The sequence below is a fragment of the Anomalospiza imberbis genome, chromosome 1, assembly GCF_031753505.1.
Source record: "Anomalospiza imberbis isolate Cuckoo-Finch-1a 21T00152 chromosome 1, ASM3175350v1, whole genome shotgun sequence".
NCBI lineage: Eukaryota > Metazoa > Chordata > Aves > Passeriformes > Viduidae > Anomalospiza > Anomalospiza imberbis.
The window spans coordinates 52,345,093-52,370,677 of NC_089681.1; the positions used below are offsets into that span (position 1 = coordinate 52,345,093).

A 25,585-nucleotide genomic window follows, 5' to 3' on the forward strand; every position below is an offset into this window, starting at 1 on the left:
ATACTCAACAGTACCAGTTCAAGAGAAAGTCTGCAGGAAAGTAACTTAATTTTTTTTGTTTAGAAATATATCAGTACATATTCTGAAGTCCATCGCTGGGACTTTTTTTTAACCCAAACTCTGAAGGTGCTTTTCTTTTCTACACCAAGGCAGAGGCAACTTTCTTATAGCTTGATTTTCTTAATTTCAAAAATTAATGACTAAGTTAAAATGCCATATTTGTACTGAACAAAATTTTGTCATAAATCGAAGAATCACATTATTAACAATAAAAGAAATTACTACAAGTAATTCCTAAAGAAATTACTACATTATCAATGTCTTGATAATTGTCTCAAGACAATTATCTTGAGTCAAAATTAATTGAAGTAAATAAAAATAAATTAATTTAAAATTAATAGAAAAATACTAATGACAAAAAAGGTTCACAAATTATGCATATGAAGAAAGTTTCACATATTGTAGTTAAATAGTATGAAGCATATATTTCTTCTCCTTGATAAAATGTTAATGCTGTCTGTTGCTAAAAACTGTGAATAGATATCCTCAAAGCCAAATAGTTGAGAATTTTCAAGCCATTCTCTTTTTATTTTCTTAATACACGGAGGAAGTAATATAAAAGGTTTAGGGAAGTTGAGAGCGTTTCAGCTTCTTGGCATTAGAAATCATCCATTCTCCTACCTCGACCTCTAGGTGGCACAAAAGAACCTAAACTAAACAGGTTTTTCTGATTTTTCAGGTAATGTTATGCCCTTCCAAGCAAACTCCACAAGTCACCAACTACAAAATCACAACACACATCTATGAACCTGTATTAAATAAAATGTCAAAGTAAGTACTAAAGTAACAGCTACTGTAGCTAGACAGCTCAATTTTACTGCTTTTAATAGTGCATTGAGAGATAAATAATTAATTGATTCTCCACAGTACCTCTAATTTCCTTTCACCTTCAGCTCATAATAGTTAAAAGGAAAAATAGGTTTGCTAGAAATTAAATTAATGTTCACATTTAGTTTAATGTCAGAATTACTACAAAATTCAAAATACATACCATAAAAACAAATTTGCCATCATATTCCAGCAGAAAAAAAATAGTAATGAGAAAAATACATCCATTACTTCATCTTATTTTAGATTACAGTGTGTAGAAAATTCAAGGGTCAGTGAAATCACAGCCAGTCATTATTTACGGCACAAGTAATTAGCAATGCTGCTATTTTACTTGAGGTAAGTAGCTGTTGAAGATCAGCATGTTCTATGTGATTCTATGTGACCAGAGAGAATTTTTATATTATCAGCCTAATATGCACAGTACATGAAGGACCCCAGCAGCCCTCAGCCTCTGCACACAAGAATGGCACCACAAAAGCATTTTGCTCAAGTTAAGACACTATGACATTAGACACCAGAGAATTTATTTTCTTCTACAAAAAACAAACGTGCATTTGTACGCTTCCCCTTGTATCAATGTTGCCATCTATTTCCTTTATTTCCTGCATTAGCCCAATCATTCACACTCACATCTGAGGAACACTGAGCAAAAAAACCAAAAGAACCTTCCCCTACCAGCCTGCTCCAATTCTCTGTCTGCATTACTCAGTCTGGACTTTCAACACTCTATCATTGAAAACCATTTAATATGAAAAGATTTGACTCTTCCACGACTGACTAAGAAGGTATGTGTAAAATTTTTTAAAGCATTCTGTGGAAGATCATTTGCATCAACATGTGATAACAGAGCATTGCATCGCGTGCCCACAATTAAACAGGAAAGGAATTTCTCTCACCTGGCATAGAAATCTTTTGGTGGAACAACCTCCTGAAAGAACTGTAGCTGGTACAGATAAAGTCCAATCAAGTGTCCCGCACTGAATATAGCCATTAATACACACAGACAGCTGAATATCAGCGGATCAAATGCTTGGCAACAGGACCACCATGTGCACAGGCCCAAAAACACAAAGAAATACACAGCTGAGGTCAAAGATGGCACCATCATACCTGTAAAAACAAAACCATGGAGTGTTGGAGAAGTATGCAAAATACTGGCATTTGTTAAAACTTAAATTTGACAAGATGTGTATTAAAAATTTTGATCCAATTAGTTTTCTGCTAATTATTACAATTAGCTATTAACTGCTATTAACTTTGAGACTAGAAGAGAAGGATCTTCTTTTTTGTTTTAATTGTTCAATTCACTCATGCCATATCTCAGCACTTAGAACACAATCACTCTCCAGACTTTCCTCTGAGATGGAATTTTTCTCTATGTAAAGATGTTCCATAAAGCATGGAGAAAAACAGAAAGTGGCTGCAAGGGCAGCTAATACTTCCTGAGACCACCAGTGTATGACTTTTGAGTATAACGTGCTAAAGTGGCATGATGCATGAACAGTGAAAAGCCTTCTCATACAGATATTAAAATACCTTGACATATTAAAACAAAACAGACTCTGATTAATATATCAAAACAAAGATATTTACATAAAATATACAGAATAATCAGTAACTGTTTGATTTTTTAAAAATTGTTAACTCCTAGAAATGTGTAATTTACATTTGACAAAGACTCTGCTGTCACACACATATATTGTTTTTGCTTTTGTGCAGGTAGCTGAGTATGAAATATACTTGAGTATTTCTCAAGTCAGCTGAGCTGACTTGAGAAAATGTCCAACTGGAAGGGAACTCAGTGCTCTTCTGGGAGCCTACAAAAATAAGATAGGAAGCAGAAAAGAAATCATGTCTAAGAGTGGCAACTATGAGAAAATGATGTAAGAGCTTGCAGCCAGCACAGCAGCCCAGTGAATTCTCTGAAGCGACAGTGCCACAGCTAGCAGGGGTCCCTGCCTAAATTTACTTTTAAGCTTTTTAATCAGTAGATGTCTAGGAGCCACCTTCCTCAGCAGACCTGCAGGCTCCTGGTGGCCCATAGCTCCAGTGTGCCTGCTGGCCCTGCCCCTCACCAGGTGCTGGTTCGACGTGTCTTTAGGGAGCAGCTCTCCCAGGGTTGGTCCAGAGCTGAGCTGAGTCCAGGCACTGTAAGGACTCATATCCACAGTCATGTGCCTGAGCTTCACCAACACATCTTTCTCATCATATTTTAAGCTTTCACTTATGGTGCTGTAAAATTTCACCCAAAAATTTCTGCCTCAAGATTGTAACTATTTCCTTTCTTCTTCCAAAGAGACATTTTGTCTTTATTTCCAACACTTTTGGAGAATGAGAATACATGACATCTTAAAATAAGTTACTTATTATGGCCAGTTACTCTGACTGTGAAAAATACAAAATTTATTTCTGGTCTGAAATTGCCTAGGTTTACAACTTAACTGTTGGCTCCTATTATCAATTCTACTAGATGAGATACCTTAAAAAATGGAAACACTTTGTATCTTTGTCAGTTCTTTTGGGCTGCAGTCAAGTCACCCTTCATCTTTTTTGGAGTGGTAAGTAAGGAAGTATTTAAATCAAATTAAATCAAATGTCCTATAAAAAGGTAGGCTATATAACCTCAAAACAACTACTCTTACCAACTAAAAAAAATTAAAAAAAGAAAACAAACCAGGAAGTCTGATTACCACTCTTTTTACATACTATATGGTCAAACAAATAACATTTTTTTAAAAGCTATGTGAATACAGTTCCTTTTTACACTTAGAAGTGATGAAACCAAATCTATGAATTCACTTTAATATACATACATATGTGTGTATATATACACACACACTATATATATATATAATAATTTATAATTATAATATGCCCCCCATTCACCATTTGGTTATAAGAGCAACTGTGAAAATCATAAATGGAATGACAGGGCCACACAGTATCAGCACAAAAAAAAAAAAAAAATCAACTCAGCATATTCCAATACTTGCCAAAGAGTTAATTTAATAAAATCAGCAGCAATTTCTTTTCCCTTAAAAATTTCCATTGTTACTCCCGCAGGTGCCAAAGTGCTGAAAACTCATTTGTTAAATGCAGAATCTAATGGGCTCCTGAGGAAATTTTTCAAATACACCAACCTGCTGAACCAAGTAAAATTGTAACAACAACTTTTCCAGTGGTGATTATCATATTGCCAATAAACTCCCTCAGTTTGGATGCTAGAAAGGCAATTCTACGCAGCAGTTTTAATTTCATGGTCTCCTCAAATTCTGCTTCTCCACAGTCGTCGTCATCCAGATCTTCTTCATACATCAAAGCATCATCTGGCTCTAATTTTTCTCTTACAGCCTAAAGGAGAAGGAAGAAAAAAAAATAGAAAGCAAAAACAAAGAGAGAGAGAGACACAAAGTAATTTGAAATTAAAACCCACGCATATATTATTTAACAATGAAGTCTTCTTACAATCTTTGACTATACCGAGTAGTGAGACCTAAGAAAGAGATACTAAAGCTAGAGATGTACATAATGGCTCTCATTTCAGAATTGTCTCAAAATAAAAGGTTTTTAAAGGTGGTCTCTGGGAAAGGCTGCTTGCTCATTTACACATGAAATTTGGTTTGATTAGTTCAGCATTCTTTAAAAGATAAGCATCCTGCTATCTAATATCTTTTAAACTCCTCTTTGTCTCAAAGGTTTCAGTTATAAGCTCCAAAAATGGTAATCCCTGGGTTGATATTGCTCAATGGATCTCACTTTCCAAACCCACTTTTCATCAACCCTTTCTCTAAAGGCAAAATCTACAACAGAGCAAGTAGGCATGATCTGGAACAGGGCAACAAGGGCTGAAATGAATGGACAGATAACTCATTGCTGACTAAAGGGCACTTTGGGAGAGAAAAAATAGACTAAGCAGAGGCTTGGGGAGAGAATGAGAAATGTGGAGATCAACTGATGGTGAATGAAAAGGTGAAAATGTGAGCAAGTGAGACGTAGTGAAATCTTGAGTATTCTACAACATTTTAGCTGAGGTAATGAGACCAGTGACTTAGAACTACACAATGGAAAAAAGAAAAGAAGGAAACGTGGAAAGGCCCATCATACTTGAGTAGTTTGTTAGGATTTGGCAGTGGTCTTTACCATCAAGCCTCCATCGTATCTTGGAGACCAGAAGACATACACAACTATTGAGTGATGCAGACTAAATCATCAACCCATGGTGAGAATCTACAGGATTAGCAAGAGACCCACACAAAGATACAATTTATGGAAAAATTAGTCATTCATGGAAATGTAGGGACTTATTAAAAAAAAAAAAGTAAGAGCTTTGAGCCTGGTTCTCATTTGGTGTAATATACAATAGCTTTTTTGGCAGTAATTTAGACTTGTATTAGGTAACACTAGCTCTGGCCAAACCATATCTCTGTGTGTGAAATTAAAAAAGAGAGATTAAAAAAGAGAGATTATTAGTATTTTTCATCAGAATAGCAGTTTTATATGGATTGGTGACCTTTGGCAGAAAAAATTCCACACTGACAGATCAGATTGCAGTAGGAACAGATGGACTCTCAACATACTTAACCAAATTCTTCTGTACCATTACATTATGTGAATTCCCAAAAGAACAAAATTCCCTGTAGATGCCTTCACTCCCTCATTTCACCTCTAAGTTTGTTGCCAGCTTTCTCCTCTTACTTCAGAGCATTAACATTGTTGTGAATGCCCAGGAAAACAAATAAGCAAACAAACCTGCTTGTTCTAAAGTATCTCTATTTTACAGACAATAAAATATGTAATAAATACAGAGGGCTGATCTGGGAAATCTACATTTCTTTTGGATTTATCCAGCTATTTCACTACCAATATGTATTTTACATGGGGTATAGTAGAATTTTAATTGCTTTCTTATTATCACCATTCGCCTATACAGCTCTCAAAATAGACATTATTAGCTCCTTATGCAAAATAATAGGGAGATGGCAGCCCAAACATCCAGCCATCACATTTCAAGCCATGCATCAAAAAGAGGCATTCTCTTTGTTCATCACTGATGCTCGTATCTGAGCTCCTATCCCAAGGATAGGAAACATTAAACATTCAGAAAGAATGCTGACAGTAGGCACAGAAATACTTTCTGCCCTAACTTCCGCCAGAGCTGTTTGAGTGAGAAAGTTAAACAAAGGGCAAACATTATGATCCTTTTTGCTTGTGTTACAAATACTAGATTAACATGTTCTTCATCTAGTCCTTTTGAGTCCAATCCTGCTTCTCCTGGTCTGGTTCTAGTGCTCTGTGCCTTGAGCTTAACATAACCAGTGAACAGTGAAACTTCAATAGCATCCATATACCAAAGAAAGAGAATGAGTGAGACTGATGGACATTTAAAGGTTTTGAAATGGCACATTTCCTAAACATAGATTTGTGTGAAGGAGACCCTTGTTTCTTCAGCTTGCTGAAGACAATACACATTACAACATACACTCACTTAAAAAGTATATTTTTAAGTATAAATTGGAGGAAAACACACAATACCTTCAAATAATAAAATAAAAAGGAGGACACAGAAGTAAGGAAACCACATTAAACATCCCAAAGAAAGGTGGGACTTGATATAATTTTCTGTCTCTCATCCCTACCTGCCTTCCTAATCTCAGGTGCCAAATGCCCAAATTCAAACCTCAACATCTCCTCAACATAGATCTCGGATTTTATGTCATAACTAGGACCATAATTTTTTTAATTTTAAGGCTATTTAATCTTGCTTCATTGATCTAAAGAACATTTAGGTTACATTTTGCCTTGAGAGTTAAGCATTAATAATCTAGTCCTGACATGAATGACACAGCACACCCAGGGAGAAGCACTAGGGAAGAGAATATTTCAATGGACCAAGATATAACTGAAGCTGAGAAGGAGACCATGGTCTGAAGTTTCCATGGACTGAGGCTTATACACTTTAAGCATAGCTAAAAGCTTCAATGTCCATGAGTTAACAAAGAAGTTAACATTCCTTGGTTTTTAGCTTTTATTTAGACATGAAAATATGAATTCCAAGTTCAGCAAGAAAATTAAGACGTCACAAACATTCGCAGGAAATGGAGAACAACCTACTTCTGGTGTTACTGAGGTCATCGGATGTTGGAAAGAAAACTTCAGCATTCTGAACCTCAGGAAATACCAAACTGATTTCCCAAGTTTTCCCTCTAAAACTACAAAAGTCTGTTGGGAGTTGGAGTTCATCAACTGCTCTCCTCAGTTTAAGACAAGCTGGCAAATTGGATCATCAATAACAACCACCATATGGAGTCCCAGAAGCTTTTTCAGAACAGATATATGTTGGTTTGCAGCTTTTCAGGACAGCCAGAATTATCAATGATATGGCTGTGCAAGAATTGCCTGGTTTCATGACACAGTTGATGGTTATGTCAGCAAAGACTATGACAGTGAAACAGCTCTAGGTTTGGCTTTACTGTCTTTTTTTAAAAAACAAACATATCTGTTTTTATTTCAGGATCCAGGATGAAAGGCTATGTTCCTTTGCTGAAGTAGATGGAAGGCCATGTTCCAGTGTGTGTTGAAAAGACAAACTTTGGATTCCCTGCTCTCATATTCACCACCCTCTAACTGGATCATCTGGGCTGGCTTTCCATTTTCTCACACTGAGCACTTCCAATTGCAGAAGGCAAGCAAACAGTGAACAGTTTTCACATCCAACATGGTGATAATGTGCTTGTTGTTTTAACACTTTCTGATGATTAAAAAGCCATACAAGTACGCGCTCATCACAGAACACCATTACTTCAGTCAGATTGCTTTGCAAAGCTCTTTTTTACTGTGTGGATTAGTCTAAAGCTACAAACCCATGCTACATAGGCTACAGTTAGAAAAATACTTTTACTTCCATAATAAATTACCTATTATGCAATTACAGGATCCCTGTGGATGCTGATTAAATCAAATAAACTTCTCCATTCAAGGAGTATAGAGCATTTGTGAAGCCATAAACATGTGTTTCCATGACCCTTGCTCTGCAGAGCAGGGCCCCAGGACTTTTTATAAACAAACTAAATGCAGTTTAGGTTTTTTAGCAATCATGTGGAAGTCCCTAGAGTATTTATTGTACAACACTTTTTTAAACTGCCAAACTGAGATGGAGAACAGGCAAGGAAACAGTACAGCTCCTGTGGCAGCTATGGCAGCTGCTCTTGTGGCCAGGGCCAGAATGTCCATTAGCTACTCTGGGGGCTGCTTTTTCAATATCCAACTTTTAAATGTTTCATCTGGTACAGTATAAACACTACTGCATAGAGATATCCTTTAGCCTCAGACATGTATTTACTAACAGGAAGCCTTAACTCTAACCCAAACCCCATTTTTGCTTCAGAGCTCTCCTTGCTTTGTACCTACTTTTAATAGTATTGTGTCTGTAAACACAAATTTTCTCATTTATTGACTTTCCAGTTCTAGAGGGGACACAAATGAAACCCTTCAAAAATTCAAATACTGACAGCAAGAAAATTTAATTAGCCAGAATTATTACACCTAAGGGGATGCAAGTCTCATAACTCCCATCCTGCTGAATACATTGTATTAATTATTGGGACCTCTCAAGCATGCACTGCTAAACTCACAAGAGTAAGTTCCTGTGGGGGTTCAGGTGCTTCTTCATTATACTTGGCTCATAAATGTTGTTCAAATAGCCTCTTTTCAGTATTGTGACACTCCCAGCCAGTACCAGGAAATACAGAAGAGTGGGAATGTTACACTTTTCTAGCTGTAGTGTTCCAGACCTCAGCACAGACTTCTAGCACCTGCTGCTGATAGCCACACCAGATTCTCTCAAGGGGGCTGGATTGTCTTCATGCTACCCCATATCTGTGTGCCCTGGGACTCATAGTCACACCATCCTGGTGACACTGCCACTGTAAAAGTGTGATTCTCTCAAGATATCACCACCTAGAACTACTTCTTTACTTCTAATCAGAGATTTTTATTCCATACCTGTGATAGAGTAGCACACATATGATTTGTTACACACCTAAGCCTGTTAAAACCACGAGGCCAAGGTTTCTGGACTTCCCATTAAAAAAAAAAAAAAAAAAAAGCCCTGTAATGAACAGCTTGGTTTAGAAATTATCTGAGAAAAGCTATTTTATTCAATTTTACCAGCAGAACAATAGAAATAGACTCTCTCTCTACTCTCACACTTAGTTCAATTGCCTCCATAGTCACTTAGGTACTGCATTCAACCTATCATAACATGACTGAATTACTACTATTAAGTTTGTTCTAAAAATCCTCTTTCCCCCTTAAAAAAGATCGCCAACCTTTATCTTCAAATATAAGATAGTTGCAGCAGTAGGAAGAATTAATTACTTACTTGCTTTTAGAAGCAGCACATATGTAAGTGAATATAGAAAAAATAATCAAAATGCACAATATTCCTTAGACAGACTCAGCTGTGAGTAAAAAAGCTGGAAAAGAAACTGAACTGCTACTTCTTTTACCATCAAAGGAACTGTAAGTCCTTCATGTGATATAAATGACTGTATTTTCAACCTGTGGTCAATACTAAACCATGTTAACACAATCATTTACTGAATTTTCAATTTTGCAAGAAAGCGTAAAACTACACTGTTCTGAAAGCATCAGCATGGAGTAGTGGATGTCCTTGCTTTTCCTGCCACAGAACAGATTCAAAAATTTCCACATAAACGATTCCCACACATCACTGAACTTGATTCCTACAGATGGGCTGCTTAGCAAGAGTATCTTCCTTAAGGTCATCTTGTGTGAGGTACGTGGGATGTACAGAAAGACAGAGGGGAACAGCAGGCTACCCAAACAAGGGGGTAGGTATGGAGAGGAGGCTGCGGGCTGCAAGCTGGGATAGAAAAAGGAAACTGTGTGACTTCAGGGGAAGGCCCTGCTAAATGATCTGAACTAATCAAGTGTGGGACTGCAGTGAACATTATGGAAGGTGTGACATTAATGAGATAGATACATCTTGGAATTTAAGCATTTTATTTTAATAATTTATACTACTCAGATGAATCACTGAAAAGAAAATCATAAATTAAGTCATATAGATCTTACTGAAAAATTTTATCACTGGTACATCTTATATGTGCTAAAGCTTAGGTTAAAGGCCTACACAGAAAGATAGATGTAGATCAGAAATAACTTTCAGTGTGTTTGCAGTAATAAATGCCATACATGCACCTCCACAGTAAAATCTCCTGTGGGAAAGAATAACACATTACCAAAAAAAAAAAGGATCAGCTATTTACTGGAAGCACATAAGGACAGAAGCATTTAGCAAGTCAAAGGAAACTCAAAATAAATTAATAAAGACAAGCACTGTTCTGAATCAGGATAACAGGAAGGCAACTCATTAAATCCTGTATACAATAGATATTGTACCGAGAGAACCAGAGATTATTTCACTTCCCAAAGTACCCATTGCACCTGAGCAAACATTGAGTGATTTCAGCACACGACTCACTGGGCCAATATTGAAATACAGTTTCACATCTCGACTTCAGATGGTTGTCAGGCATGGAAGCCAAATGCAAAAGAGAGAGAAACTCATAGGCAGAGTTTAGTGGTTTGGCCTGAAACAATTAAACACTTCTTTTTTAGTGAAAAGGAAATGGGAAGAGTTGTATTATGGCTACAAGGCACAATGCTGTTAACTGAGCGAGAGCAGGTATGCACAGAACCTATATGGAGTAATTCCTGGCCCAATAAATATACCTACTGTACCAGGATGTATCTTGCTAAGAAGGAGAGTAAATACCCAACTGTGGTGCTGTGGTTATTTGCAAACCAAAGTGACTTGGATGCTTCTCTAGTACCACCCCTAAGAACCTCAGACTACTGGGATGAATAGGATAATGTGATATCTAATCTTCAAGAGGATCCAAAGTCACTTGTCTTCTGTCTTGCAGAACAACCTTAAAGAAAGATGAGTTCTTTCTCCCAGTCTATCAGAGAAATTAATTCTAGAGAAGGAAACTTCATATTGAAACAAAAAAGCAGAACTAAAAAGGTTATAAGGTAGCTATGAGTATATGTGCAATATAAATCAGATGTTTTCCAACCACCAGAAAAGCAAAATTACAGAACAGGGTCATTTCTGAAACAGCAGGATGAAAGAAAACTGCCCTGTTTTCAAGATGGTGCTTTCTACCTTCCAGAGGGAATTGTGCGATACAGCTGTCAGCAATAACAGCAGACTGAATTCTGTGAGCCAAGAGATTCCTTCTACTGTGTTATTCCTCACTTAGGCTGTCCAAAGACAGTAGTATTCCAGTATTTTAATCTCTTGGTTAATAACTCTGTATCTCAAAATTTGGAAGGGAGAACTGTTAGTAACCCCAGTGAAGAGCTGCCACAAGAAGAATTGCATCCTGTCATGTTTCTGCCCAGAACAGGACAGGTGCACCCTGAAGTTTCCTGCCCAGGCTGACAGCCTTTGGTAACACACTGCACTATGTAATATCATGTGGCTGCAGCCTGCTGTAGTATAATTACGTATTTGTGTTAAGACTTATCCAAAGACATGTGCATCAAACCAAGGAGCTAATGTAACTTGTAAACTTTTGACCCTTGTTAAGATGAGATGCATTAGAATTGTTACTGAGGGAGGCAGCTGTGTAAGGTCTGGCAAAATTCACCACTACAAACATCACAAGCAGAGATAAGGCAGCCTCATCTACTCTTAAAACTGCAGAAAAAATAAGTTTAAAATCCTGTTTATACCATGTTCAAAGCACACAAAGACCAAGTGGGTTTGACCAGTTCTCCAGAGGTCAGAATCAGAGAAACATTATTAACCAATCAGTAAAAGTAAGCTAGTGCTATGCTTAATATGGGCAACAAGAAGAAAAGAGATGAAAAATAAAAGAGACATCATCAGGAAGCTCAAAGAAGCCTAATCATTCCAACCCTCTCTGAGAAGTTCTTTTTCCATAGTATTTCCCACAATAGCAATAATTTTCTATCTCAGAAGAGAAGCAAATATTGAAAGAGAAGCTGCATATGGGAAGATGATGTTTAGAGAAATCGGCCAAAGCATCCCATGTCAATGACCACTAATCAAGTCAGGTGAATGTTTGATACTGGTAAAATCTAATTAAATTAAGACACAAATACAAACCAATAAATCATTTAAGGAGAAATATACCCATCACAGGCTTCAAGAAAAATGGGATGGTCCTGTAGGCAGGGTCATGGGCACCACTGTAAACTGCTTAAGGCAGGTTACATCTGAAGGCAAGAAAAATGCAACTGCAAAGACTGGGACATCAGACCTTTCTCATAGCTGTTCACTTCACTTGTGCAGGACATTCAGGTAGGTGATATGCTGGTAGAATTGCTCAACCCTAAAATCTCTGAACCTAATAATCAATGTCATAATATTATAATTTAAATCAATGGTAAGACCTTGCCTGAAATGCTGAGGACCTGATAATCTCTGCATCTCAAAAGAATATTGCAGAACTATAGTTTGTTCAGAAAAAAAAAGTAATTAAAATGACAAAAGAAATTTAAAAAAACCCCAGAGATTGCTTAGCCTTTAAAGGTCAAATATAGAAGATAATAAATACATTTGATTTCCCTTACACCATCTCACTCTAATTTATTACATGTAATACAAGGGACCTTCCATAAAATTAAATAGTGTTAAACTCAAAATAAAATCAAAGAACACTTACTAAATTGTGAAAGTCCTTGCTTCATGATACTACTGAAGCCCAGAAATTAACTAGGTTTTAAAAGAGTCTGGGTAATTATATGTTTAACAAGATTATTCAGAGTAGCTATAATTATAAACAACCTCTTTTGGAAGGGATTTGAAACCACATGCTTTAGGATTACAGTCATTCTCACACTAGGAGAGATCAGGATAAACTGTTACATTGCAGAAGAGTATTTTCTTATTTGCTGCTATCCTTATCCAGCAGGTACCAGCTACTTTCAGGATAAGGATACTGGTCTAAAAATGTAATTCCTATGCTAGAAAGTCCTTGGACAAAGCATGGAACATGGCCAGTTCTCAGAGCCTGTCTGTTCTGTCTTGTATGGAATGTACTGTAGTTACAATTGGGGACCTAGAGCAAGTGAGAGCTCTCAATGCACTACATGCTCAATATATGCAGAAGACAAACAGCCTGTCACTGTTTAGACAGACAAAGCTGGGGAACCAAGCATTTTTTGTGCTTCTTTGTGCCCAGGGACACAGGAGCCAAGAGAGAGATGAAGGAATAGACTTGAGGACAGAAACCAAGTTCGTGGCCAAAGTGAGAACCATGATGGTCCTCCTGATTCCAGTCCAGTATCTTGACTCCAGGTCAAGCTCTCCTCACATTCTTTTCAAAGTTTAGTTTATTAAAAAAAAAAAATCCTCCATTTCCTTTTTTCCCCTCCATTTTTCTCTGCTGAGATCCCAAACAAATCTCTGACTGCTGTAGAAAAGAGGATGGTTGGAAGCTTTGGGATCAAACTGACCCCAGATTATGAGACAAAGTAAGGACCTAATGGTCCTATTTGCTTTCTAGGACATCATGCATGAGAAACGAGCTTCAATGGGCAAAGCAGCAAGTGCTTTATGAGGAAGCTGCATTGAAGACTACAACAGGTTTTTTTTTTCAAGTAAGATCAACACCTCTTCTAAAGTTTAAGTTGTGTAATTGCAGAAGGGTTTTCCTTCCTACCATTGTCACTTAAAACATTCAGCAATTCATCCACAGTCTCAAGAAAAGGCTATTTCCTTTCTAATACCTATCAGACTGTAGATACTGTATTTGCATTTTGGCACATAAACCACCATCTGCTCCAAATCAAAAATGTTGTACTTTCAGCTGCAGCTGGGAGTTAACTGTTGTTTCTTATTTTCTTCCACCTTTCACACCTTGTGACTGGCATTGTGCTTTTCGGCATTTGCAACCCGGGCCTGTCTCCAGCTGAATTCACCTGCTTTAAATTTTCTGGGCTCTAATAAAAAGGGCCTGCAGACACGTTTGCTCCAAGTGTTCAACCATTTAGGGGTGGTAATGAGTTGGACTGCAGCCTGGTATCTGGCAGACCTTCCTACTCCGTGACTCACTGTTAATTAAAACCACACTCTTTGGTTATTCCTGGGATAGCATTACTTACAAATAATTGAGAGTCTCACTGCCTTAGAGCCTCTTCCCCAGTTCTGTTCTGTAGAATAAACTTTTCTGATGGAGATCTGTTTCCCTTAAAGTTAGATGCAGTGTAATGGAGAAAGACATCCATTTTTCAACAAAACCTTGTTGTTCTTAATTTGGATTCTGATACTTTTTCTTGTTTTGAATTGCATCTCAATCCACAAGCAATCTGATCCATCGTGGCTGGTTTCTCGAGGCTACTGACATGCCAAAATACAGCACACACACTGCTGCTCAACTGGAGGCATTTTTACAACATGCCCATATAGCAACTGAAATGTGATGGGCTCACGGTCCTTTGAAAAGGTTGATTATAGGAGTATTAAACCAATTATTTAACAGAAATGCTGATGGAGCAAATAGATTAACCTTTCTTTTTAAAATTAAGCCTACTTTGATAGTATTTCACTCTCCTACAAAGCAAAGAGGTCTGGGAATCATTCAATGTAAATAATTTAATGCAAGAAGGTAAAGCTGCAAGACACTGCTTTGGCTTGGAAGTACTTGATTTACAGAACCATCTGTGGCTAGGCATCTATCAACCTCAAAAGTTACCTCTCTAAAGGCTCTACTAAGGCTGTTTAAATCAGCTGATGCAATCTTAACAAAACCTCCTACCACAAATTTCTGAGGGCTGGTGGCAGGAACTCTCAGCAGCTGCTTTTCAACTCCAGAATTACCTACAGGACGGGGTTAACAAACCCAGGACTATTTCCCTTGGAGGTACAATAGCAAGCTTAACATTTTTTTCTGAAGCGTCTTTTTGTAGGACAGTTGTTGCTGCAACTCAGTTTGTGTTTTCTAATTCAATGGAGTTACAGCATCAGTAACGAGCTGCACCAACACAGAACTACAGGCATCAGTCAGCTCATGAAAATTTCAAAGAACTGGTCACTTACTAAGTCTTCCTTTTCCAGTGTACTCTACCAAGAAAGAATTGAAAATTATATGAAACCTACACAGTTTGGACTCATTTGAGACCATGTCAACATTCTCCCAAATTCAGACACTTAGTGGCCTGATCTGCATATGCATTAGGTTCCTTTCAGTCAGTCCCACCAAATATGTATTTCTTACACATTCAGCTGCTTCTGCCTCCTCCTCCTAACTAGTAGAAATGATTCCAGGAAGTTATGTGCAGACACCTAGAAAGAGAAAACTGAAGTTTGGAAAAACGTGTTGATTTCCACTCTCCATTTCACTCAATCTTTATAAAGCTAGCAGATTACTCTGATGCAGATACATAATTTTGGCTGTGAAGGGCAGAATTCCTTAAAGTATTTGGGATCCCCTCAGACAACAGAAAATATTATCCCCTTTTTAAAAAAAATGCCTGTGATAGAGCATTGGGTGTCACTGAATCTAAACACAGCTGCTATGTTCACTAAATACTCTGCAATACACGCAGTTTACAGAACATAAATAATATTCACTGGGTTTTGATGTGAAGGAAAAAAACATATTTACACATATTTCTATTTGCGCAGGATTCATATTTCTTTGCAGTCAGAGCTTTCTTCTCTCCCTCCTTCTTCCCTTATGGAATGCTCTTGCCTTGGCATTGAGGTAGCCAGTCCAGGACCAGCCCGATATAAAGCTACACTCTGTGTTATGCAATTAGTGTTTGCTAGCTCAGGTTTTTCCTTGCACTGGAGGGAAATGGCTATTGAACTCTGCCTGGAAGCCAGCACCCATGGACACCGAGCTCCCTTTGACCCAGACCCCAGGCTCAGGCTCACCTCTGCACCGAAGAAAAAGTGAACATCTAAACATCATCATCTGGTTTCGGAGGAACCAAACCATGCCCATCTTTCTTTTGAGTTTCTGCCATCAGATTACTCCTGTTTTGTGCTTTTGAATACTTTCTCTTCAGAAGATCAAGAGCACCAAAGAAGTCTGTTGGAGCTCACTTTGGTGAAATAAAACTCGTTTAAGAGGAGAACTGAACACAAACCACGCTAATAAGCCACACTTCTTTACTTTTCTGGGTATAGCCCAAGGTCCTAGCCTGCTGCAAAATCCATTTTGCACAGCTTCAATGATAAAGCAGATTTAAAGCTGATAAAACCATGTTTCAGGAGACACAAAGCTTTGCATATGCACATCAAACCAAGCCCTACATATCCTCCAATGTGCAGTTAAAAAGCTGCAACCTTCAGGCAATCCTCAGCTGCCAGGAGAGCCCATAAGAATTCCAACTGCAACTGAGTGTAAAGCACAGTCCTGATATTGATCTCTCACGTGCTAGAAATTTGACCAGCTTCTGGCACTGCCACAATCCAGACAACCTGGCAACATGCAGAGAGGCCTCTTTTTACTCTATATAGTGGCACCAAAATGGGCAGCTGATCCCCCTAAATATTTCACTCACTTCAAAGTTCAATTTCTGTTTGAAATAAGCAAGTTGAAATTGTCTCCCCTAAAAATGGTGTTTTGAGAGTAAAGAAAGAACATTCCACCCATATGCAAAAAAAGACAGAAAATGAGTCCCAAGCCAAGCTAGACAGTCTGATGAAAAACATGTTAAGATTAGTAGTACAAATTTCTCTGCACCCTGGCCCGAATTCCCACTGTGGCTTTTTATATTACAAAATTGTTTTCCTCTTTCTGTGGATTTTTCTGCATTTATCTCTGCTACTCTTCTCCCCACTAGTAAAAGACACAGAAAACACAACAACACTTCCAGCTAAGCCATTCCCCCAAATCATTCTCAATCTCACTCAGTATGACCAAAGGTTTAGACAACTCCTTCCATGAACTTAACACACAGTTTCTCTTCCATTCTTTAAAAGTAATTTCTGATAATCACTCAGATGCTGCTGTTATATTTGGATAAGAAATTTGGAAATAGTAATGCTATCTAAGAAACTGAGTACTGTATGTAGCAGAACAACCTCGTCAGATTTAACCAGCAGCTCTGGTGAAGAACAATATGTGATGGACTGTTATGATTGTTTCTTAGATCAACATTATTTGAAAAATCCTATAGCATATCCACCACTTTTCATATTCTGCTTTGTTTCCTCAACATAATAACTTTAGATTTTTTCCACTTTAAAACCAATAATTTCATTTCCTGAAAGAAAGTTTACTACTTAACATAGCCAGCGCTCATGAAACCATTTCAGAACACAGGAATGTCAAAGATCACTAAAAGCCATACAGATAGAAATGTGTATTTGATACCATCTCCTCATTTTCAAACTGCGTGTTGCACTGTACTGCATCCTCGGTTACAGGCTTCTGAAACACGTTGCGGCAGATGAGCCATATTGTCAGACTAGCAATGAACATCCCAATATCTGGTACAAATAGTCTGATCACGTTCCCAGCATCTGCTCCTTTCACACTGTATGGGATGAAAAAAAAAACAAAGAAACATTTGTTACTTTTAATGGCATTTTCAACGGGAACAGAAAGTAAGTACAAGGCAAGGAAAAAACCCCAAACCCTCAATAATAAGAAATCCTTGCAATATGGGAAATATAAAGATGATCGAGGACAGACAGACAGATATTTTTGCTCTCCAGAAGTACAGAATAAGTGATTATTTGTTGGGAGCTTGCACAGTCATATTTTAGTGATACTTAGCATTTTGATTAATCCAATTCTGAATAAATTTTTGAGAGCAATACAGGAATAACCTCCAAATTCAACAAGAAAGATTTCAGCTGAGTACCTAGAAAATACACCTGTATGAAGCACAATCTTTTTACAAGCATTCCTTGCAAAGACAACAACATCCAGGTCCACCATGGATGAGGATGTCCACCCTTAAGTTAGCCTTAATCCTTCTTCCTGGCACACAGAAGAATAACCAGAAAGTCTTTATTATTTTAACATGTTTTATTATGTTTACTGTTAATACATTTTATTCAACAGACTACCTGAATACATTTTGGGGTATTTAAGTACAAATATTTAAATGCTAAATAATGTGTTCCATCCCTGCCAAGGAAGCATTTCTTCTGCTCTGAAAGGTCTGTAAGGCATGATGATTTTTATGTAGGAAAAAAATTGCACCGTTTCATTGTGCAAATGAAAATGCTTATACTGGGAAATACAACTTTCTGGATTTGGGTGTGGTGTCTGAATTTGGTTTACTGTAAAAAAGGAGAGTCTGGATTTAGGTTTAATGGCACAACAAACTTTTTATTAAGCTGCTGAATGCACATATTAAACTCTCAACTAATAATGAGAGGATATAATCATAATTAATTGAAAGTGTGAAGTTAAGGCATTTTAAATATGCAGTTCCAATTTTATTTTTTTACAGGGCTTTATGTCTGTAATCAGTTCTGAGGACAGGTGAGGCACCTGTATAGTTCCTTGGGCATAGGTGAGTGCGCTAGGTCTTCATGGCCTGAACTGGTACGAAACCTAACAGGTTGTTTTATAGATGCAAAGAAAGGCGTCACCTCTGGCCTTTCTTCATCACAGCTTTGAAGCCTAAAAGAAACTTTGTGAAGGAGTTACCTGCAACTGCTGTGATTAAATGCAGGCCTGGAGTATCAAGAAAGTCTCTAATGTGATTACAATACAACCACTGTTGAGAACTGTGTGAGTCTGCTCATATGCCCACGATCAAATCCAACATTTCCATCACTGCACCTCTGCTGACCCAGCTTTTCCACTGATGTGTATCTTGCAAAATAACATATGTTCAAAGTGGGAATAAGGTAGGTGATCAGAAAGCTGGCTTTAATGCTTGTTTCAACAGCTTAACCCTGAATGGTCATGCACTGTATGGCAGCTAAGTAGCTTGAAAATATTTTGCTAATGGCTTTCAGTTGTCCTGAAACAAGAGGAAAAAAAAAAAGTAATTGAAAGGCTTGCAAAAGAGTTAGATGGCAAAGTCCTTGCTGGACTGCTTGCTTGTTTCTTGTCCCACTGGTACCAGCATAGCATGCTGTAGAATCAACTGGCTTATGAGAGCATGGCCACCTTGGTTAACATTACAGAAAAGCCAGGCTTGACATGAGCCCCCCAGTCTTTTTGCAGTATGGTGGCACTTAATGTCACTGAAGATTAGCCCAGGCTGTACCTTGGCAGAAAAAGGCAAAAAGTACATGTTTAATGAATCTTTTTCCCAAAAACAGTGTACATGGGTTTCATAATAATGTTAATGAACTTTTTTTCAATAATCCTGATCATTGGGATGCCTAAAGAGGCTGACTTGGAACAGAGGCTAGGCAGAGCTAAAGGAATAAAGTAGGTATTTATTAAAAGGCCTTCAAAGGATACATCTTGCACAGTACAAGAGCCAAGATGGAACCAAGATGGACCCAAGACGGATGCAAGGTGGACAACCAGTCACGAGTTCTCACACTTTTATAAGTTTTGGTCCATTTACGTATTGGGGTCAATTGTCCAATTACAGCTTCAGGTTATGAAGTCCCATCCTCTCAGATTACTTTCCTCAATTTGCTGTTGTTTATACTTCTTGAGCCTAAAGCTGCAGTAGTGTCCTTGGTTATCAGGCTGGAAAAGGATTGTTTTGTCCAACTAAACTGTGAAGAGAACTTGCTAACACTTTATATGAAGTTCAGAGTCACACACTAAGGCAGTTCAGAATCTAAAAAATATGAAAGCTAAAACTTAAGGCAGCAGTTGTGCTGAAACAGGCCTCTTAAAGTAGTTTTACTAAATATCTGGCAAAAAAAAATATCTGAGTTCTTGATTCTGAAAGTTTCAGAACTTTCACTTTGAGTATTTTTTGGAAAGAATTGAAATACTCACTCAATCCTGAATGAATTAGTGTAAGAACAGTAGAAATTTGCTAGGTTCATGTTGAAAATTGGGTCCGATTACTTCTAGTAACACTTCTGTAAGTGATTTTTTTCTTTACATGGATCTGGAGTCTCAGTTAATTGCAAATCAATTTTGCATCACTTTTGAAGTCCTTCAGATTCAACCACTCACATTGTGTACAAATTAAAAACTGGCAGCCTTCAAGTACCAGCGCTTCTTAGTTGCACCAGGTTCTCCTTCCTCACATTGTACTCCCATGGAGCCACGCTGGGTATTCCTTTGCATATCCCGCTCCCCAGACCGAGGGGAGACCCCTGCGGGAGCCCTGCTCCTGGCGCAGCTCACATTTCTTTCCAAACCAAGTGCTTCTGATCTTTCAAAATAAATCATTTAGTGTGTTGTTTTGAGAGATGTAACGTCCAGCTCAGGCTAGCAACAGAGAGCCTGAACAGTGATACCTAACTATGGAGCAGGGAAAAATTCCGCACATGAATAGTTTATTCACCAAAACCAGTTGCAAATTTATGCTGTCCCCACTTCCCCATGAAAAGGAAAACAAATTGACCTTGGTGTGATAATTAAAAAGGAAACAAAAGATCACTTGAAAGTAGAGAAATGTATATTCTCCTGTAAAGCAGAATAATAAACTGATTCATTCAACCCCAAGTAATTTGCTCCCCACTTTTTCACAGCAAAAGCTAAAACAAAAATCAGTTATTCTCCCTTGTTATCTCTGGCAATACAAAAAAGAATGGCAAATACTGCCATCATTCCACAAACATTTCTCACTTTATTTGCGCATTCACACATGGTCATATTTTGCATTTGATAACAGCCTATACATTGTGCTCTTTCTCCCAAAAGAGGCTTTCAAACTATGAAGTTAAACAGAAGAACAGGAAACCTATTCAGATCTCCTACAACAACAGCTTTTTTTTTTAATCCCTGCAAGAATCTCATGGTGTTCAATGAATTGGTCATAGCCTTTGATCTACAGCTGGTAAAGCATAATTTATTCACTTAAACTAAATCATTTACCTACAGGGCAGCTTTAGTTGTAATAGATACCAGTGACTGAAGCTTATAACTCAACCAGAAACATATTCTGCAGTGTAATTACAGTAAATGGCAGCTTTAGTTTTTCCTACTTTCTTTCTTACAGGATGCAGAAGAAAACAGCATGGACACACAGACACACAGATACACAGAGACACACACACAATGGATTAGGGGTTTGAAATGGTTTATTACTTTCCCTTGACCAAAGAAATCAAATTGCTCAAAATTTTTTTAGAGAAGGGACTGCTACAGCTAGGGTTGCTCTGTGCCAAAAATAACTTTTGTAGGACAAAAGGAATTTAATTGACTTTTCTGTCAATATGTGAGACTGTTTTATCATATCAACAGACTCCTAATATGGCAGTTTCCTCATCAGATAATGTGTTCCTCTGCTGCTTTCAGCTGCATACTTTAAATTTACTACTTTACAAAGGGATCATCTGTATTTTCTGTGCATATACAGAATTTTCCTAGGGCAGTGTGACCCTGGTCTATTCCTGTATTTCTCTGCTGCTCAAGAAACAAAGCAAAATTTCCTACTTTATCTGCATTGAGAACAGAGGTAGGTGTGGATACACATGTTAAAACCATTGTCTTACTTCATGTACACTTACTGGTAGTCAAACAAATGCCATCATAATGAAACACTACTTTCTTGTTTGGAGCTGTAGAAATCAGCATTTCTGTTTTCATAAAATAAAATTTTCACTTTTTGCCTTTCTAGAATAACTGTTACTCACAAATTAAAATCATTCATCTCCTATTGAATGTACAAAGCTTTGGTGAACAGTGAAGTGTTATTACTGCCAAACCTGGCCTGATTTAATTTCTTTAGAATGGCAGACACTCTAACTTCCTCTTTATTTCAGATTTACAGAATAAAACCAGAAGGGCAGCAGAACTATTAGAATTAAAACAGCAATGTTTTCAATTTTAAAAAAGTAAAATATACTCATATGTGAGACACCATGCATAATGTATAAAATAGTCCATATAAAATGAACAATCCAATATATAAAATGAATACCAACAGTCTTAAACTTTAAATATTTACTATTTTGTTACAAATAAACAAAAATGGGAAAAAACAACCAGTCTTTCTTAAAAACAGCTAAAATCAATTCAGCATCAGCAATGTTAGACAATAAATAGATAATGCTTATGTTAGACAATAAATAAGATAATGCTTCCAGACTGAGGAACTGTTAAAAGCTTGATTTTATATTGGATACTGAGTAAACAAAGTATTTTAAAGGTTATTTTTTTATTACAGTTTTAAAAAGTTATCAGAAGTCTTATTCATGCATACTACATCTTTCCATACATGCATACATCTTTCCTCTTGTCCCCTCAGGGCTTTTTTATAGCATCTCTTTACTTTGTAATTAATTTAATAAAGCAAAAAAGTAACACTGTATTAACAGTTAGCAAGTGATAAACTAAGAAAGAGATGCATAGATGCTAATAATTTCCATTCATCTGTTTGGTGACTGTGAAACATCTGATATTTCTAATTGGATCTAATATTTCTGGGTAATTAATGCACTGCTGTAGATGCTTACAGCTGAATTCCCATGGGCTTCATCTGCAACTGTAATCATTTAGTTTGGAGGTAAAACAGACCCAAGAATCATAAGCAGGGACCCCTGGAAACTTGAACTGGCAATATTTCACAGGTGCTACGCAGTACCGTGAATGATTCATTTGTTTATCACTAGTATCCTCTCTGATCCAAAAATAGTGGAAACTTTGAGTGTACCAAAGGCTACTAACCAGATGGCCTTAGAGATGCGCCTGTTGGATGAGGGTGTTGGGAATGGTTGCAGCTAGAAGCTAGTTGAAGGGGCTCCTTATCCTCTCTCAGTTTGAAATAAGGATGAATTGTCTGATCCCATACTTACTCTCCTGCAAAACTCCCACTTTACTCTGAGTCTGACAATTGCAGACCCTGTCTGAGCCACAGCCAGCACTTCGGTGAATATAGGATGCTCACAGTTTATACTCATGGTGTCATACTTGTCCCTGATGGCTCAAAAGACAAGTTTTCTATGATGTTGGTTCACATGGCAACCTTGCCACCACATTCAGGGCAAACCTGTGCCATGGCTAAAGTTTACAAGATGCTGAGCACTGGTAGGTGTGCCCTTAGTCCTCTCCTTGCTCATCAACAATTTGAAAATAAATTATATCACAAAAACAAAATACAAACTTTGAAATATTAACATCCACAGTGCTATGTATGCTCACTCTCTTTCCTGCACTGCCTTAATATGATGGTCCTTTCAGCTCATGCAGAGCATGGCATGTGTTTTACCCAAAATACCTGAAATTGCATTTTCAGAGAATCTTGGTCATGCAAAGTAAATGTGTGGGAGGAAGAGGGAAGCAAAAATGCATAGATAACTACTTATAAAAATATTTAGCATGCACTGACCTACCCAACATACAAGTTCAAAGGGCTCCTGAAGTATTTGCAAAATCTAAATCACTGCTTACAAACTATGTCTGCACGGATTCAAAACCCAAAAGTACACTTTGCTTTTTCAGGAAAGATACCTTGCAATGAAGAACACACTCTGTATTGCAAAAGTGCTTAACCACATATTAACCAAACATTTGCTTTCCAAACATCGCTGTGCAGAGAGAGCGAGCAGCTATTTGAAACTAAATGGACATTGCCAAGATTTTGGTGCCTCATTGCTTGCATAAAACATTCAACATTAAGAAATTATCGATATGTGCAATAAGTAAAACATTGGTTTGTGGCAATTTTTCTCTTTCTAAAGCACCTATTGTTTCTTTTTGTTCATTGATCTTCTAATAAAGGGCAAACTCCAGCTTGCCCAGGGCAGCACACAGAAGATTTAAACTTCAGCAGGGATTCGCAGCTATCACGCAAAGCACTAAGCTGCACTACTGCCAGACTCGTGACAGCACAACATTCAGCTCGCTTTGCCCGTGTCCCACAGCTCCAAATGTGGAGCAGGACTCATGCTGCACAGCCAAGAGGAAGGGAACGCAATCCCCTCCACACCCATGGTGCTGTGCGTGCCAGCCCCACAGCACAGCGGTGGAAATGACAAGTCCATCCGCTACACAAATTATTTCAGGTCAAAATGGGAATGTGATCGTAGATGGAGGCAGAGCCAAAGTGAGCAGAAGAAACCTGAGGACACCTCAGCTATAAGTGAATTTTGGTCTTAACTCTTCAAAGAAACTCTCTGTTTCCACTTTAAACACTTCTCACAGAACTTCTTGCTTATGCACTCATTGTGTAAGGATTTAGCTTAAGCACTAATTCAGTATTCATTGATCTCTGCAAAACATTCCCAGGTAAATTTGTCCATAATGCTTATAAATATTTGGTAACTGGCAGCAAAGTGTTTGTATAAAGGCATACATATATCCATATGTTCCACAATAGTCCTGACTAAAAGAAAGTGCTGACAATCTAAAGCAGGCTGACATTCTGTGATTATTTCAAAACATATTTTCTCGCTCTTTCTGCAGTTTCCATACTCTAGTTGGAGTATGAACAGATCATCACTTCAAACTACTTTTCATTTCATTCTGTTGCCAGCCTATAACATACTCACAGAAAGTAAAAGACACATCTAGATTTTCCAGTCAGCTGCAGATGAGGAGGGAATAATATTTCAATCAATTACAGCAACCAACATTGTAAATTACTGTCATTTTACAAAGCCAAATTATCTCCAATACAGAGAAAAAGCACACAACTACCAGTGCTTCAATCTGCAGTGCCTACTGCACTTTAGTGTTTGCATAGGAGACCCTTCTGTCCCACAAGACCCATTCCTAATTTAAAGCCATCCAAGTGACTGTTTGCTGGGATGGGACCATTCACCCTCAATTCTTCCATATGAAACAGCTTCCAGTCTACCCTGCCTGCTCTGGACATGTCCATCTTTCTGTTCACAGCATCAAGCATGACAGGACATAAAGCAACATCTAACCTTTCTCATCACCACCTGCCTGAAAATCCCAGTGGTTTAGAGGCAAGAGCACATGGACATTGCTGGAAGCAGGCTCCAGCTATCAGAGGCATGTGTACAATATCTCTCCTCACTCCTCTGCTGACTTCCATTAAAACTGGCCAAATGAAACATACTGATTCATCCCACTGGTGCACTTCGTTAATTTCTACAGTGTCAATCAAAAAAAGAAGTGGAGTAGAAATCAGTGGCAAACTAAATCTCTCAATGCCATTAGATGTTGCTTCTAATTTTTCTGTAAATGGAGCCTATAACACAATTTCTGAGTGGCAAACATCCCACATCCATGTGGGAGGGGACAGGACTAGTCCCCTGCACTGCTTGATGCCATCTGCTCAGTGGCTGGATATGTGGCCACCAAAGACCTTTCTCAGGTGCAGGAGGCAACTGTGGTAGTGTTTGCCAGTGTGGGAGGCTCTTACCTTGTCTTAGCATTGGACAAACCAGGATTGCTCAGATCCAAACTGGGCAAAAAGGAGATGAAGTGAAGGGCTCCAGGCTGGCTGGGTGCCAGGTGTGAGCACACTGCAGCAGGCTGGTCAGACCCAGCACTCAGTATGTTCCTGCTCCACCAGCCACAGGCTCCCTTCTGTTTCATGTGCCAGTCGCTATTTGGAAATCTCACATGATTTACTCATGAACAAAACCCAACAAAAACAAAATAAAACACAA

General features: G+C 37.9%; 1 protein-coding gene across 12 annotated transcripts in view; it reads right to left on the minus strand.

The window, feature by feature from the left end:
- PIEZO2 (piezo type mechanosensitive ion channel component 2) overlaps positions 1 to 25,585 on the minus strand; it is a 287,266-nt gene that overhangs the window by 114,148 nt on the left and 147,533 nt on the right. For all 12 annotated transcript variants that reach the window (XM_068192503.1, XM_068192518.1, XM_068192513.1 and 9 more), the window contains exons 5-7: positions 17,274 to 17,436; positions 4,032 to 4,242; positions 1,788 to 2,001 (exon numbers count right to left, since the gene is read on the minus strand). In XM_068192503.1, the coding sequence (XP_068048604.1) occupies positions 1,788 to 2,001; positions 4,032 to 4,242; positions 17,274 to 17,436 (588 nt within the window). The remainder of the gene's footprint in view (positions 1 to 1,787; positions 2,002 to 4,031; positions 4,243 to 17,273; positions 17,437 to 25,585) is intronic.